The sequence below is a fragment of the Alligator mississippiensis genome, chromosome 2, assembly GCF_030867095.1.
Source record: "Alligator mississippiensis isolate rAllMis1 chromosome 2, rAllMis1, whole genome shotgun sequence".
In the NCBI taxonomy this organism is placed as follows: Eukaryota; Metazoa; Chordata; order Crocodylia; family Alligatoridae; genus Alligator; species Alligator mississippiensis.
In genome coordinates, this window is record NC_081825.1 from 168,961,829 (window position 1) to 168,978,908 (window position 17,080).

At 46.0% G+C, this 17,080-nt stretch overlaps 1 protein-coding gene across 6 annotated transcripts in view; it reads left to right on the top strand.

The window, feature by feature from the left end:
- The window catches only part of WRN (WRN RecQ like helicase), a 164,281-nt gene that overhangs the window by 129,199 nt on the left and 18,002 nt on the right, over nucleotides 1-17,080 (top strand). For all 6 annotated transcript variants that reach the window (XM_014607369.3, XM_019493513.2, XM_019493512.2 and 3 more), the window contains 5 exons: nucleotides 1,769-1,841; nucleotides 4,682-4,755; nucleotides 10,239-10,302; nucleotides 11,474-11,586; nucleotides 16,710-16,824. In XM_014607369.3, the coding sequence (XP_014462855.2) occupies nucleotides 1,769-1,841; nucleotides 4,682-4,755; nucleotides 10,239-10,302; nucleotides 11,474-11,586; nucleotides 16,710-16,824 (439 nt within the window). The remainder of the gene's footprint in view (nucleotides 1-1,768; nucleotides 1,842-4,681; nucleotides 4,756-10,238; nucleotides 10,303-11,473; nucleotides 11,587-16,709; nucleotides 16,825-17,080) is intronic.

Below are 17,080 nucleotides of genomic sequence, written 5' to 3' on the forward strand. Positions count from 1 at the left end.
CCTCACCCACCACACACAGGTCCTGCTCCCCCAGCCCTGCCAGAGGGGTCCCCAGCTTCCAGGGCTATGGGGCCAGGGACCCAGGCCCCTGGCAGGAGGTGGCGGCTGCTGCAGTGCAGTGAAGCCCAGCTCCCCACCTGCTGCCTGCCTGCTGCCGACTCAGGTGAGGAGAGGGGGGGCAGATCCCCACAGTGGTGTGCACTCCCAGGGGGCAGGGGGATCCATCCCCCCCCAGATCTGTGCGCAGGGCGGGGGCCACGTGCTGCTCGCTGCAGGCTCCTGCCCTGCTGCCTTCCCCAGGACCTCTGCAGCCTGACATATACAACCCAGCACTGCAAAGAGCAGCGGGCAGGGCTTCACAGGAAAGCTGCTTACCACTGTGAGCTCTGCACTGCCCTAGCGATGTGTCCTCTGCAGGTGTGGCTCCAGTTGGGATGGCAGCATAGGGTTGTACTTAGGGGACATGTTGCCAGGGCAGTGCGGAGCTCGCAGCACCAAGCAGCTTTCCTGCATGGCCCTGCTATTCTTTGCAGCGCTAGGTTGCACCCACTGCACTGTGGAGGCCCCAGGGGAGGGCAGCAGGGCGGAAGCCCAAGCCTAAAGCAGGCAGCATGTGCCTACGTTTGCATCACACACACATCTGGGGAGCATGGGTCTGCCCTGCTCCCCGGGAGTGTGCACAGGGGTGGGAAGCAGCATCCTCTGTGCGAGCCCACAGTGGGGAGTCTGCCCTGCCCCTGCCTCACTCACAGATCTGGGGGGCACAGGTTCCCCCTGCCCCCTGCGTGTGCATGCAGCAGTGGGGAGCTGGCCCCACCCCCTGGATGAGCTATCCATGGCTGTATCCCTCTCCCTGCTGGGACCTGGCAGTTGTGCATTGCAACCCTGGGCTCCACGTCCCGGGCATTGCGTGGCTGGGCAGAACCCCAACTCCCTCCCTCCCTATGGGGGCCTCAGTTCCCTCTCCCCCCACACTTATCTGTGGGAGCTGGTTTTCAAACTGCCTGGGACTATGTGCAGCACCACCTGCCTGTTGAGTCTCTTACCTGTCCACCTTATAGTAGTTTTGCCCAGCCCACATTTCTCCTATTTGTCTGAGAAGGTTGTGCGGGATCTTGTCAAAACTGTTGCTGAAGTCCAGATACAGTATATCCACAGCATTCCCTTCATCCACCCAAGTAGTTACTTTCTCAGAGAAGGTGATCACATTTGTTTGACTTGATTTGTTTTTCACAAATCCATGCTGGGTGCTTTTGAACAGCCTTTCCTTCTCTAGATGCTTGTAAATGGCCTTCCTTAGGATATGCTTCAGTACCATCCCAGGTATTAAGGTGAGGCTAATTTGTCTGTAATTCCCCAGATTCTCCTTTTTTCAAAGTAGGGCACTACATTGATCCTTTTCCAGTCCTCTGATACCTGGCCCATTTCCTGCAACTTCATGAAAATCATTGCCACGGGCTCCAAGATCTCCTCTGCCAGTTGCTTCAGGACCCTGAGATGAAGTTCATTTGGCTGTGCCGACTTGAATTCATTCAGACACAGTTAGACAAGTTATGCACTTATCCAATATACGTAGAAGTGGAGTATACTCGTTATTCCTCTTTTTTCCCCCCTAAAACTATCGTAATTCCAGATTTAGCAGAAGAAAATGCTCTGGAAATGTTAATTTTTAGACATGTATCAATTCTGCTTTTATTTTGCATTGACAGCCTACTATTAAGAGTAATTTATTTGTGCTTTGAATAAGATTGAGTCCATTTTCTTACAGTACCAGACAAACGCCATTGATTTCTGGGGAGCATTCATCAAACACGAAGTTAACGAAGACCCTGGTGACAAAGGTTTGTTACAGAAAAATGTTGTGTGTTATAGACTGGTTCTTTGTTTAGTAATGGACTGAGAGCTCCTTTTGCTTGACTCTAAAGTCTCTAGATATTTAAAGACTTAAGATGCACAGTGAAGCAACTTGCAGGATATATAAATAATATGTACAATAGTTGTCAGGTGTGTGATGAGCAAAATCATTGACACATACTGACTGAAGTATTCCAATCATGTAAAATTGTGTTAAAATAAGACATTTTTCTACTTATTCCATCATTGTGGCATAAGAGTATTATCAGTGCTACTACATGAATTACTGAGGTCTTAAGCCTAATGGCATATCTTCCATATATGACCTTTTTTCTGAAACAAATGATCCATTGTACTCACTCCAGTTTCCTGCTGAAAGTTTTGGACTTCCACGTTAGTCAGCAGATTTCATCACCAGTCTTTTACTGAGTGTTTTGGTGAAAGTTGCATGATTCATGATTTAAGGCCCCTTTGTAGTCTGGAAGTAAAGAGATCTATTATCTGTGCAGGACCAAGCCATTTAGAATAAGGGTGGCCATTAGGCCCCTGGGCTGGATGAGTAGTGTGGGGCCATTGTACAGGTTGGATGAGCAATGTGGGGCTGGTCCACATGCCAGATCAGGCCCACAAACTTGGCCCCACATGCCAGATACAATATATAGGGCTGGTCCAGCAAAGGTACTGCGTGCAGGATGTGCTGCCGCATGTGCAGTGCATGGGTCTGATCCAGTGTATACCATACGTATAGGTAGCATATGGCTCCAGCCCAAGACTCATGGGGAGCACCATGAGCCAAATGATAGGGCTCCTCGAGCTGTATGTTTGACACCCTTGCTTCAGAAGGTTCCTATGCTCTTATTTTTGGTCGCAGTTGAAATATTCAAAGTCAGCTGTTTCCTCCCAATGGCTTCTGGTTATATAGGTCTCTCTCATATACTGGAAAGGCATTCTCTCCTTCCACTCTTTAAGTGCATTCCATCAGGACTTGGCATGCAGGGAGAAAGTCTAGTAAGGCAAGAGATGAACTGAAATACAGCTAGCAACAGATGCAAAAGGAAATAAAAAGCATTCTACAAGTATGTCAGAAGTAAGAGGAAGACTAAGAAAGTATAGGCAATCTAGTAATGGATGATGTGGAGAAGGCTGACTTATTTAAGGCCTTTTTTTCTTTCATTCTTCACAAATAAAGTCAGCTATTGGATGATGAGTGTGCAGTTGGCAGGACGGATAGGGAAGGAGTAGGAGAAAGACAGGCTAGATCAAGGGTTGGCAACCTTTTCAGGCCATGGGCCAGATTGGCCCCATTTGGCTCGGAGGTGGGCTGGTGCAAGGTAGGGGGGAGCTAGAGAGTACCTGCAACTGACGCTCCATCCCTACAAAGGCAGGGGGAAATGGCTGTTGCAAAGCCCTGCCCCCAACCACAGAGACAAATGCCAGCTGCAGACACTCTTCCTGTACCATTATGGAGAAAAGATGTGATGGCAGGCACTTTCCCTGTGCAGCTGCTGGGGAAAAACTGGCAGCAGCAGCAGCAGCTGGGTCTCTGACCCAGACTGGGTCAATCTAGCTGCTGAAGCCTCATGTCCACAGGCCAGGTCAAGTGACTCCAGGTTGCCAGCCCCTGGGCTAGATTACCTGGAGAAGCTAGATTTTTTTGTTACCAGGATAGATGATGCTCATTCCTAAGAGTACTCAAGAAATTGACTGAAGCAATTACAGAGCCACTGATTATGCTCTTTGAGAACTTGTAGGGATTAGGTGAGGTAATGGGTGACTAGAAGAGCACTAATATAGTGACCATCTTTAAGAAGAGTAGGAGGAGGATCCCAGAAAACTTATAGATCAGTCTGTCTGACCTCAACAACTGGAAAATTTATGGAGTAGGTCATCAAGGAACCTATTTCTAAGCCCCTGGAGGTGCTAGCATGGCCTTTACGAGTACTACTGAAGCTTTAAAAAAACCCCAAAACTCAAGGGCTGTGCCCACACACAAGTGAGGAGGTGTGCAGATATTGCTTCTTGAAGTTCTCTAGTTACTGGCAAGTATGCAATAGACAGTTGTAACAGTTGTATAGCTATCAAAGGATACTGATATTTTATTTAAATCTGGTTTGTGTGCCACCGTTCCCAAAGAATCTGCAGTTACAGTGCAGTTGTTACTGCTGCATGGTTTTGTGGTAATAATATAAGTATAGCAAAATCCCTCCTAACTTTAACTCTGTTTCTTTCAGGCTCAAAGCTAGGGCAGTTTAGCTAACTTGCATTGTTACAGGATTGTGCAGATAGAACAGCTGATGCATGTTCCTGAGCAACACCTCTCCCCCCCCCCCCCCCCCCCTTTTAAAACAGTTAAAAGTTACACCTGTCCATATGGTAACTTATTTTTTCTCTGCTTTTCTCAGTTTGTTTTCAACATAAGATACATTTTACTAATAGTGATTTTTGTTTAAATAAAATATTTGCTCATTGGTTCTAGTAACTACTGTTTATTATAAATTCCACTTATGCGAAATTGAAGTTAAACTTTAGACTTATTTTCTAGTTAAAATTATTGTATCTACTGCTGTCTCTTTTTATTCATGTACAGTTTATGGTAATAGGCTAGAGAGATTGCTGCAGGAAGGAAGAATTGTCTATTGTGCTGTAGACTTTTTAATGAGAAACAAGTTCACATGCACTTTTTTCTCTGTGTAGAACCCTTTCTTCTTTCTTGCAATCAAATTGGTATGTAAAATATTAAATGATGTTTTACTGTTAGTATTTGTATTGGGGAAACTGGATATCGTATCTGATGTTCTGTCCTGGTGTTCTTGTATTTTTAAAACAGTCACAACTGCATGAAATGTTTTCACATAAAGAAGTCAGTAAAATTTCTGCAAGAAGTAGTGACTCAAATAACAGGTACAGTATCCAGAATTATTTATATTGGTATCTTTCTTTATTTGTACCTTATTTTATCTATTGTATAGCTAGTATTTTTAAAGCACCTGTTAGGGGGAGGGAGCAGGGGCCAGGAAGTAAACATGTTTATGGTGTAAAAGTAATCTTTCTTGTCAGTCTCTATCTAGATCGGTGTCTAAAAATAAACACTGCAAATTCCAACCACATTTGGGTTGAATATGCAGTAATCAGGTACCAATCTGTCAATATGAGCTATGTACTCACCTTTAATATTTAAAAAGCCTGTTATACTTTAGTCGATCATTAAAACTCTACAATAAAAGAGCAGATTAATTTCTGTTGCACTTAACTGATGAGTAAATCAAGCAACTTTGCCTTGCATTACATGATAAAATGTCACAAATTACAAATCAGTTAAGGCTGCGAAGGGGAGTAAAGATAAGAGGCTATCATATATCGCTCTTAGACATATACTACATTTTTTTTTTCAAGTGACCTTAAGGTACATCTATTTCTGATTAACAAGAATGGAATATTTATTTTTGTATTAAAATAAGATGTAATACATGTAATTTCTTATGCTTTGTTTTCTGAATAACAAAATTCACAAATTCAAACCTATGAAAACTTATTTGTTTGCATATTTACAAATAAATTTATTTATCATTTACTGCTTAAAGCAAAAATAAATGTTCACTAGTAGTATTTTAAATTCACAATCAAGGGAAGCAAACAACAAATATTAACTAAAAGCAATATATAATAGCTTTTTTTATTCCAGGTTGCTCTGCTATTGACCTCACTTTTACTTAGGGGCTCTTTTTTGACAACTTAAACTGTGATTCATTTCTTGCTGGGTCAGGATAACATATAAGAATTGTTTGTACCTGTCACTTTCATAATGTGTTTTTAGGAAAATAGAAGCTGTTTATCAGAGTCAGAAGAAATTCAATTTTATATTTCATACAGTGGTTGAGAGGAGTATAGGTTGCATTTTTTCACTTTTTTTTTGCCTGTCTGGAGAAGATACAAGTGAAATGAAATCAGTTTTGCCTTTTATCTCAAAGAGGACACAAAAATATTTTTTAAAGAATAGGGAATTAGGGCTTGTCTATGCAGGGGAATTTGCTACCATAAACCTATGCTTACAGTTATAGTGCTATAGATGTACAAGGATAACTATCTTGTAGGCTTTGCTAGAGTATTGCTCGATATATGCTGCTCGCACAAAGTCTCGGCCAGAGCATTGGCCGAGAGTAGGCCTCACTAGAGAAACCTGACTGATGCATGAACTCCTCACGTACACAAAACTTGGCATGTGGGCCAGATGTGCACTCCTGCCAAAAGGTGGGAATGAGAGATGATGGTACAAGGTAGGCTAGGCCAGTACCGGAATGATAAAGCTGGAACGGAAACACCCAAGTCAAAATATAAAACAAGCCCATGGTACAGGACAGTTTAAGACGTTCAAGATAAAGATGAAATGCAAAATACAGAAATGGCAAGGCTAGAACTTTGATCGCAGTGCGCCAGTGCCTTGCTGGGACCAAAGCTGGAGGTTCCTGGGTAGAGGGTCTTGCTCTTCCACTCAGGGTCAGACCAATCACCACACTTGAGGGTCAGGAAGGAATTTTACCTCATGAGCATACTGGTACAGACTGGGGGGGTTTTAACCTTTCTCTGTAGTGTGGGGGTGTGGCCCTCTACCTGGGATTGCTTGAACGTAAACTGACAACATTTCATAGACACAGGACATTAGCTGCCATGGTTCCGCCGCTTTACTTGTGGCAGGTTAGGGTACTAGGTCTGGGTTGTGTCAAGGTTGATGGTAGTCTTATGTAGAGATTAGAATCTGATTTGGACAGAGATGATCCTGCCTCAGGCAGGGGGTTGGACTGGATGACCTCTGGGAGTCCCTTCCAGCCCTACTTTTCTATGAATACAATACTGGTCCCAATTGTTTGTATATGGCATACACACAGACATCTTATCTGAAACCTATTTGTTCTGATCATTGTATAAAAAGAGAATTGGAAAGCAGGGAAACTTTATAGCGGCTTGTGGGAGCCTGAATGGTGTTTTGTTGACTATCTTGTCACAGGTACAAATGCCTTAGCTCCTGGTCTGATGTGCTTGTTAGGCCAAAATGTGTTAGGGCTGTGCTTATAGACAATAAACCTGGGTGAATCTTTGCCACTGAACTGAGTCTGTGGTCATTCTTTAAACCAAGATTAGTGTTGGGATCTCCTGGCTGTGACTTGTTGACACCAAAATCCTGAGACTTCACACCCTGACAACACATCAGTAACACCCGACAAAGACAACAGCAACAACACTGATAACCCCAGATGGCATCCCCATGCTAATCCAGTTTTCCAGGCCACAACAGATTGAGGTGGAATTAGACATCCATGCCATAGAGTAGACTCTCCTAAAAGAGCATGATTTTTATTAAGCTTTTTTTTTATTTAAATGGTTTTCCCTTTCTATTCAGGACAGCACAATGATATGAGTGTATTTGGGCTTTGAAAGAAAACATATTTATAAACCAGTCTCTCTTTCTGTATTGCAAATGTGATCCTGGTGTAGAAAAGATGAGATCTGGCAAAGCATCTAGATGATGGTCTTTCATAAGTATAGTGTGTGTGTGCATGCACGTGTGTGTATAGTATAAGTATACCTTTCTAGAGGTGCAACAATGGTAGTTTTTTGGGGGTCGATACCAGTGGCCAGTTTTTAAGGAGCCATATCGACTGATACTGATACGATTGCCAATATGTGGCCCAGCAACTTGGAGAACAGCATCCAACTGGTAAGTCTGTTGTGGGGGAAGGGGTGGGGGAGGAAAGGGGCATGGGGGAGGGCAGATTGAGGCCTTTGCGGTGAGGGAGGGAGTGGGGCTGCAGCAGGGTTAGGCACTGCCCAGCTGGGGCAGGGCTTGGGATAGAGCTGTGAGCATCTCATCTGGGACGTGTGTAGAGGGGGGAGGGGCAACTCCCACCACTGCATGCACCCCAGGAGGGCATGGGGGGCGTGTGCTCCCAGATCTATGTGTGGGGTGAGGGCAGGCTCCAGCCGCAGGCTGGGGCCAGGGCTGTGCCGGGCTCTTCTTGGCGGGGGGGAATCTGGGCCAGACTGCGCTCAGGGTGGGTGGTGGTGGCATTGGGAGGGGGGCTGCAGTCACCCCAAAATTTGTCATAGCCCCCCTCCCAGCACCACCACTGATCACCCCAAACGCAGTCCAGCTCAGCTCCCCTGCTGGGAAGATCCTGGCGCGGCCCAGCCTCAGCCCACAGTGGCAGCTCATCCTCGCCCTGCACGCAGATCCAGGGGCACCCCCCCCCATGCCCTCCCTGGGGTGTGCGCAGTGGTGGGAGCTGCCACCCCTCCTTGCACCCCCCCCGGAAGACCCCACTCCCTCCCTCACTGCTGGGGCCTCAATTTGCCTTCCCTCACGTGTCTTCCCTTCCCCCACAACAGACTTACCAGCCGGAAGCTGCCAGGCTGTGGTCCTGGCTGCCTGTGTGCTGCGGCTGCGGCTTCACTCATGCATGGGTGCCTTTTATCAGTGACATTATCGGCCACATCAGCCAAAAAAAGCTGATTGCTGATACTGTCAATTTTCCTGTATATTGGTGCCAATCTGATATGGGCCTGATGTATCAGTGCATCTCTAACACCTTTTATAGCATAGTGTATATATTATAATTATTCTATCTTATTCTTATGTATGGAATAAATAATAAATATAATTATATGTATAAGTAGTATGTACTAAGTGTAGTTTGGGTCAGAAAGGTCTGTGCTGGTTCCCACATGTCTTCTAGTCTTCCTGACTGCTTGGATTTAATACTACATTTCTGATGTGTAGTGCAGCATGTGGGGGATCGGGCAAAGACTACTAACTAGTTTCATCTTCAGGACCTCCCCTGTCAGCAGACAGGGCACGCATCACAGCAGTGGGGACCAACCATTTTGGCTGGCATGCCACAAATTAGCTGTCCAACCTTCCCAAGTACCACTCAGATCCTCTTAATCCGTCTCTTCTGCTGCTCTGTTTTTTGCTCCCTGCCTGAACTCCTGACCTGCCCTCTGCTCCCTGCCTGATCTCTTCCTCTACTTTCTGCCCTACCTGCTGCTGTGCTGTCTGTCCTCTCCCTGTTCTGCCATGTGCCACACAGAGGCTGCCCATGTCACTTGTGGTACTCATGCGTAGGGACCTCCTTAATTTGTGATTTTGCGGATTTCACGGAAACTGAGAAATCAGGCATTATCAGTGAAATACACCCCCCGCCCCACCCTATTAAAATAAAATGCCAGCTCCCCAGTGGGAGCCAGCAGTCCTCATAGCTGCTGTGACCCAGCTTCACAGGCTGCCAGGGTATGGGAGGAGCCACTGGTACAAAGGGGAGCAGGCAAGATCAGCCAGTCAGAGGCGAGGGGCGTGAGCGCATGATGGACAGCCCTCTTGGCCAGTCAGTAGCGAGGAAGGGCAAGGCCATTGAGGCCCTTCAGCCAGTCAGTGGTGAGGGGTGGGGTCACAGCAAAAAAGCTGCGAAATTAGCGAATATGTGCTACGTAGCCCACAAAAATCTATTTAGCTCGCCATGACTTTGGCAGATCCCTACTCATGCCACAGATCAGTCACCCCTGCACCATACCATGCCATCATAACAGTTCCAAGGACAGCATCTGATTTATAAAGACACGGAGGTAACAATTCTGGGCAGTGCTGCATTCCAGTGAACCAGGAGAAAATGTCCTTCCCAGAATGAATACTTCTGTGAGTATTCACAGATTCATAGAAGTTTAGGGGTGGAAGGGACCTTGTGAGATCATCAGGTCCAGCCCCCCTGCTTTAGGCAGCAAAGACTGCTGGGGTCAAATAAGCCCAGCAAGGTGTGTGTCTAGTCTTCTTTTGAAGATCTCTTGGGTAGGTGCCTGTATCACCCCTACTGGGAGTCTATTCCAGAGTCTGGTCACACGAACCATGAAGTTTTTCCTTATATCCAGTCTGAAACCTTGTTCTAGGAGTTTGACTGTTGCTCCTAGCTTTCCCCTGGGGCTCTTTGGTGAATAGTTGTTCACCTAGCCCCTGATGCTCCCCCCGATATATTTGTAAGCTACCACCCAATCCCCCCAAAGTCTTCTCTTTTCTAGGCTAAACAGTCCCATGTATGTCAGCCTTTCCTCATAGGGCTTGCTCTTCAGGCCTTTAATCATACGAGTGGCTCTTCTCTGGACTCTTTCAAGTTTCTCCACGTGGTTCTTGAAGTTGTTTCTCCTGTTTTGTAATTTCCAGTACTCGTGGGCGCCATACCATTGTGCTGGACTTATATTATGTTTTTCAGGGAGCAGGTGAGTTTTGTTCAACGTAAAGGTTGCTGCCTCCCGCATCTTTACGCAGAATGAATGAATACACTGGGCTAATAGGAAAAAATAATAACATGTTTGTTTTGGGTTTTGTTTTTTTAATGTAATAGTATTGTGGCACAGTCACCAGATACCCTGGGAACTGCTGTTTCAGCCAAAGAGAGGGAACTGCATGTAAGTAACTAGAGGCTTCAACTGATTTTTTTCAAGAAATCCATTTAAACTATACATCTAACACAATCCTAGAAACTAGTCGTGTTCCCCTCCAAACAACCAGAGGAAGAGCTGTTAAGATGAGGCCCCTGGCAGACATTCCACTTAAGACACAATTAACCTGTTAATTGCATCTTAAATAGTAACTCAGTTGCGCATTCATGCAATTAATGTTGTGACAAAATGGGAAATCAACCACAAAATTATTCCACAAAATGCATGGGATATTTTTGTGGCTGGTTTCCATCACTGTATGAATTGAATTTGTGACATGGTCCCTGCCCTACAGCCTGATGCAGGGTGCATGGCAGGGCTTGGTTGACACTTCCCCGCATCAGCATGCTGGCAGCTATGCATGGAGCTGCATCCTGTTATTTTTAGGGTGTCAAGTCAAGGGGAGCTCACCAGATGGGCCAGAGTGCCAGGTTTTAGGGAGCTGCAGGGCTTGCCACAGCCTAGCAGGTTGACTTCCTTGAGTCAAGAGCAAGGCACTTGAAATGTTCCAGCCACAAAGACTCTGGGATTGGAGAGAAGTTCCCTGATCCTGTGATCCCTGTGCTCTGGGACTTTTAAAAACTACATGTGCAGGTTGGCTGCACACATGGTTTTCTGACATTTTTGGTACATGGGGACCCAAGGATTGAGGAACCTCTCCTGGACTTCAGGGACCTGACATGCTGTGACCTTAAAAATATGTGCATGCCGCTGCACTGCACATTAAGTTTTTTAGACATTTTGGTGTATGGGGCTCTGGGACTGGCGCAGCTGATTGTTGGTCCTGTCCTGGGACTGTACCAGTCTTTAACTTGTTCCAGTGTAATATCAGGGCTGAGGCCAAAAATCCTGTGCCATGGTAGGAGGCGCAGATATTGGGATCAGGGATCAGATTCCATAGTGCTATTATAACAACATGTGTTGGGACCTACATTTTATAACTTTTATGCTTTTACTCTTAAGAAATTGCCTTGAACTGGAATCCTGCTTGGGAGATTATAGTGTCCTGAAGTGTTGCCTTTGTACTTTATTTTAAGTGGTTTCTGGCTTTCTCCTTTTAATCAGTTGTGATACCTAACCTAATGTGTTCTTTAAAATAGTTTCAGATGTATTCATAGTCTGCTTTTCTTCTTCACAGACTATTCTCTACAGCAAGCTATTGGCAACCAGACAAAAGTTAGCCAATGAGAAATTCATTCCTCCAGCTGTGCTGGCAACAAATAAAATATTAGTGGACATGGCCAAGATCAGGTAAAGCCTTTACTTTTCAAAGTACACCTAAAGGTATTCTATGACCTCCTTATTAGGTTCTGAGATGGGTGTCACAACTCAGGAAAGAGACCTTGGAGTCATTGTACACAGTTTAAAAAGTTTTAAAGAGACAGCTCAATGTGCAACAGCAACCAAAAAATCCAATAAAATGTTGAACATTATTAAGAAGGGAATTGAAAACAAAATGGAAAAGATCGTACCATTATACAAATCCATGGTGTACCTACATCTTGAATATTGTGTGCAGTTTTTGTCCCCACATCTCAAAAAAGGCTGTGGTAGAATAAGAAAAAGTACAGGGAATGGCAACCAAGATGATCAGGAACATGGAGCAGTTGCCATATCAGGAGAGCTAAAGAGGCTAGGACTCTTCAACTTGGAAAGGAGAAGGCTGAGGGGAGATTTGATAGCATAGAGATCTATAAAATCATGAAGGGTTTGGACCAAGTGAACAGAGAACTGTTGTTCATCAAGTCCCAGAATAGTAGAACTAGGGGGCCCCCACTGAAATTAACAGGAGACAGTTTTAAATCTAACAAAGAGAAAGTACTTTTTACACAACATATAGTTAACTTGTGGAATTCATTGCCACAGGAGGTGGTGGAGGCAGATAGCATAACCAGTTAAAGAAGGGACTGGATAAGTTCATTGATGATGGGTCTAATAATGGTTATTGAACATATTGCCTAGTGATGTTTCCTCTGGCATCTCTAAACCAATAATGGTGGAAATGAGGGAAGGGAGTGATCACTCTAGATATATCTGGTCCAGTGCTTTCCCTCCTATAGCAGGGGTGGGCAAAATTCACGGCCTGTGGGCCGTGCTGGCCCTCCAACTGATCCTATCCAGCCTGTTGGCCACTGCCAAGAGCCTGAGGAGGGAGGGCTATACCCTGCATCGCTCCGCGCTCTCTCAGCGAGGGCTGGGCCAGGCAGATTACTCTCTCCCCACCTGGCTTCCTATTAGTGCTGTGCAGTCCTGGCACTGTGGCTGCCAGGCAAATGTGGGACAGATGCAATGCAGTGTGCTGAGTAGGCATCCTGCCTGCCCACCTGTCTCAATGAGCTGCTGCCACTGCAGCACCACTAGAAGGTGAGTCTGTGCCAGCCATGGGCCGGATAGGATCAATTGGCATCTCCCTCTGTCCCCCCCCTGTCCAGCCCTCAGCAACTCACCAGAACTCCAGAGCTCCTTAAGTGATCCACTAGCCCAAATAATTGCCCACCCCTGCTCTATAACATCCACCCCTGCCACTGTTGGAGACAGGATAATGGGTTAGGTAGACCATTGGTCTTACCCAGTGTGGCATGAAGTTAGTGAAATCTAGCCAAGACAAAGTATTTAACAAGTTGGGAGAAATATTCATGTGCAGTCATGTATTACAGCCATTTGTTACTACAGGCAGTTCTTGCACTTATGGTGGGTTAAATTCCTGGAAAAGGCGCTGTAAGTTGAAGCGATATAAGTCAAATCTGATTTTCCCATAGAAACAATGTTATAATAGGGAGTTACATTCCTGTCCAAGGGCCTGATGCCCAACTTTTTATAGAAATGACCATAAACACCATATTTAAATCAACTGTTTAAGCAACTATAAATGATATACACTGTACAGTATAAAGCTTTCTAAAGTGTACTGTATATAAATCAATTAAACAGGGCAATACAGTAACTAATCACATAACATTTTATTTAATCAGAAGTTGAAGCAACACCTTCATCAGGGTCATGGAATTCAGAAGCGCTTCTTTGGGGAGATTTTGGGGAGATTTTGTGGAGACTTAGGGCCACTTGATGGCTTTTTGAGAAACTGATCCAGGGATGTTTGTTTTGCTGCCCTCTTTTTCTCACTATAAATTTCCCTGTAGTGCCCTAAGTGGCACTACAGTTTAGTGCAAGCAGGAACTAGCACTCCTGCTTGCACTAAACACCTATGACTTAGTGGGGCTAACAGAAACCTGGTGGGATTCATCCCACAACTGGGCGGTACATATTGAGGGCTATAGATTGTACAGAAAGGACAGGTCGGGGAAGAAAGGGGGGAGGGTTGCACTTTATGTCAGTGAGCAATATACATCAACCCTCATCAAGACAGAATCCAAGGTTGAGGAAGTAGAAGGATTGTGGGTTAGGCAACATGGGGGGCAAGGAGAAAGGGATTTGATGGTAGTGGTCTGCTACAGACCCCCACACCAAGGGGAAGAAATAGATGCGGGGCTCCTGAGGCAACTCTCGGAGACCATAAAAGCTAAAGAGGCGGTAGTCATGGGGGACCTAAACTACCCGGACATCTGCTGGGAGACGCAGACAGCAAGGTCCCATCGCTCACGCAGGTTTCTAACCTGTGTACAGGACCTCCACCTGACACAGGAGGTGCATGGTCCCACTAGGGGGAATGCCATACTGGATCTGGTTTTGGCAACAGGGGATGACATGATAGGGGACCTCCAGATCGGTAGCCATTTGGGAGTCCTAATAATAGAGTTCAACATAATACGTCAAGTGGGTAAGGTAACTAGTAGGTTGAGAGTGCTAGACTTTCGGAAAGCTGATCTCAATGCACTCAGGCGATTAGTCAAGGACGCACTGCAGAGTAGGAGTTTTGAAGGGATGGGAGCCCAAGAAGGGTGGCTGTGCCTTAAGGAAACGATCCTTCGGGCACAAAGCAAGACGATCCCCGAGCAAGGCAAAAGAGGGAAAGGGGCCAGGAGGCTTCCTTGGCTGACCAGAGAAATCCAGGGCAGCCTAAGGGCCAAAAGGGGAGCACATAAAAAGTGGAAACAAGGTGAGATCACTAAAGATGAATATACCTCCTCTGCTCGTGCTTGTAGGGAGGCAGTTAGACGGGCCAAAGCTACCATGGAGCTGAGGATGGCAACCCAAGTAAAAGACAACAAGAAATTGTTTTTTAGATATATTGGGAATAAAAGGAAGGCCCAGGGAGGAATAGGACCCCTGCTAAATGGGCAGAAACAATTGGTGACAGACAGGGGGGACAAGGCTGAACTCCTCAACGAGTTCTTTGCCTCAGTGTTCCTAAGTGAGGGGCACGACAAGTCTCTCACTGGGGTTGTAGAGAGACAGCAGCAAGGCGCCAGACTTCCATACGTAGATCCAGAGGTGGTGCAGAGTCACTTGGAAGAACTGGATGCCTTTAAGTCGGCAGGCCCAGATGAGCTCCATCCGAGGGTGCTGAAGGCACTGGCTGACATCATGGCAGAGCCACTGGCGGGAATATTTGAACGCTCGTGGCGCACGGGCCAAGTCCCGGAGGACTGGAAAAGGGCTAACGTGGTCCCCATTTTCAAAAAGGGGAGGAAGGAGGACCCGGGCAACTATAGGCCAGTCAGTCTCACCTCCATCCTTGGTAAAGTCTTTAAAAAAATTATCAAGGCTCACATTTGTGAGAGCACGGCAGGGCAAATTATGCTGAGGGGAAACCAGCATGGGTTTGTGGCGGGCAGATCGTGCCTGACCAATCTAGTCTCTTTCTATGACCAGGTTACGAAACGCCTGGACACAGGAGGAGGGGTGGATGTCTTATACTTAGACTTCAGGAAGGCCTTCGATACGGTATCCCACCCCATACTGGTGAACAAGTTAAGAGGCTGTGATGTGGATGACTACACAGTCCGGTGGGTGGCGAATTGGCTAGAGGGTTGCACCCAGAGAGTCGTGGTGGATGGGTCGGTCTCGACCTGGAAGGGTGTGGGCAGCGGGGTCCCGCAGGGCTCGGTCCTTGGACCGATACTCTTTAATGTCTTCATCAGTGACTTGGATGAGGGAGTCAAATGTACTCTGTCCAAGTTTGCAGATGACACAAAGCTATGGGGAGAAGTGGACATGCCGGAGGGCAGGGAACAGCTGCAGGCAGACCTGGATAGGTTGGACAAGTGGGCAGAAAACAACAGGATGCAGTTCAACAAGGAGAAATGCAAAGTGCTGCACCTAGGGAGGAAAAATATCCAGCACACCTACAGCCTAGGGAATGACCTGCTGGGTGGCACAGAGGTGGAAAGGGATCTTGGAGTCCTAGTGGACTCCAAGATGAACATGAGCCGGCAGTGTGACGAAGCCATCAGAAAAGCCAATGGCACTTTATCGTGCATCAGCAGATGCATGACGAATAGGTCCAAGGAGGTGATACTTCCCCTCTATAGGGCGCTGGTCAGGCCGCATTTGGAGTACTGCGTGCAATTCTGGGCGCCACACTTCAAGAAGGATGCGGATAACCTGGAGAGGGTCCAGAGAAGGGCACGTATGGTCAAGGGCCTGCAGACCAAGCCCTATGAAGAGAGACTAGAGAAACTGGACCTTTTCAGCCTCCGCAAGAGAAGGTTGAGAGGCGACCTTGTGGCTGCCTTTAAGTTCATCAAGGGGGCACAGAAGGGAATTGGTGAGTATTTATTCACCAAGGCGCCCCCGGGGGTTACAAGAAACAATGGCCACAAGCTAGCAGAGAGCAGATTTAGATTGGACATTAGGAAGAACTTCTTCACAGTTCGAGTGGCCAATGTCTGGAACGGGCTCCCAAGGGAGGTGGTGCTCTCCCCTACCCTGGGGGTCTTCAAGAGGAGGTTAGATGAGTATCTAGCTGGGGTCATCTAGACCCAACACTCTTTCCTGCTTATGCAGGGGGTCGGACTCGATGATCTATTGAGGTCCCTTCCGACCCTAACATCTATGAATCTAAGTGCGAGGATCCAGCACCGTAAGTAATAACATGGGTGTAAATGGCGGAGCACTGCAAGTGCGAATTGCCATAAGTCGAAACGCCGTAAGTCGAGGACTGCCTGTACTACAAAACTCAATAGAGTTAACAAAAGGATTAACAAAACTAGTGGTAAAGGCTAGGTAGTGCCAAATCAATGTATTTGCCAAAAAAACCAAAAAACAATAGCAAAAACACACAGTTCATCCACTAGTTGTATTATGTTATTTAAAAGAATAATACGACTAAAATATAGTGTACTGATGGCAGAGTAATCATCTTTGTTAGTGTTATGTGTGGTTAAAGTGGATGACAGTTTTCTTTCACAGACAGTCCTATATTCAGAAGAGCCTATCAGTTCTCTGCTAATTTTTTTTTAATCCTGAAACAGGCCTACAACTATTGAAAATGTGAAGAGAATTGATGGTGTATCTGAAGCTAAATCTGTTATGTTGGTACCTCTCCTGAATGAAATCAAGGCGTTTTGTCAGGCAAATAATTTGCAGGTAAGACTCGGAGGAACTGTTAAGGTCCGTCCAACCCAACCCATTACTTTCAGATTCCATTTTTCAGGCTTTTTTATGCTACCCTATCGTTATTGCACCCAAAGTACACAGGACTGAATTCTTAGCATAGTTTGTGAATAGTCACTCGGAGATGGTAGTCTTGATCAAAAGTCATTTCACTCCAGGATAGTACTTGTTGAGGGAAGAGGTTTGCACTTAAACTTCTCAAGCTTACATTTTTAGGTGTCATAGGTAA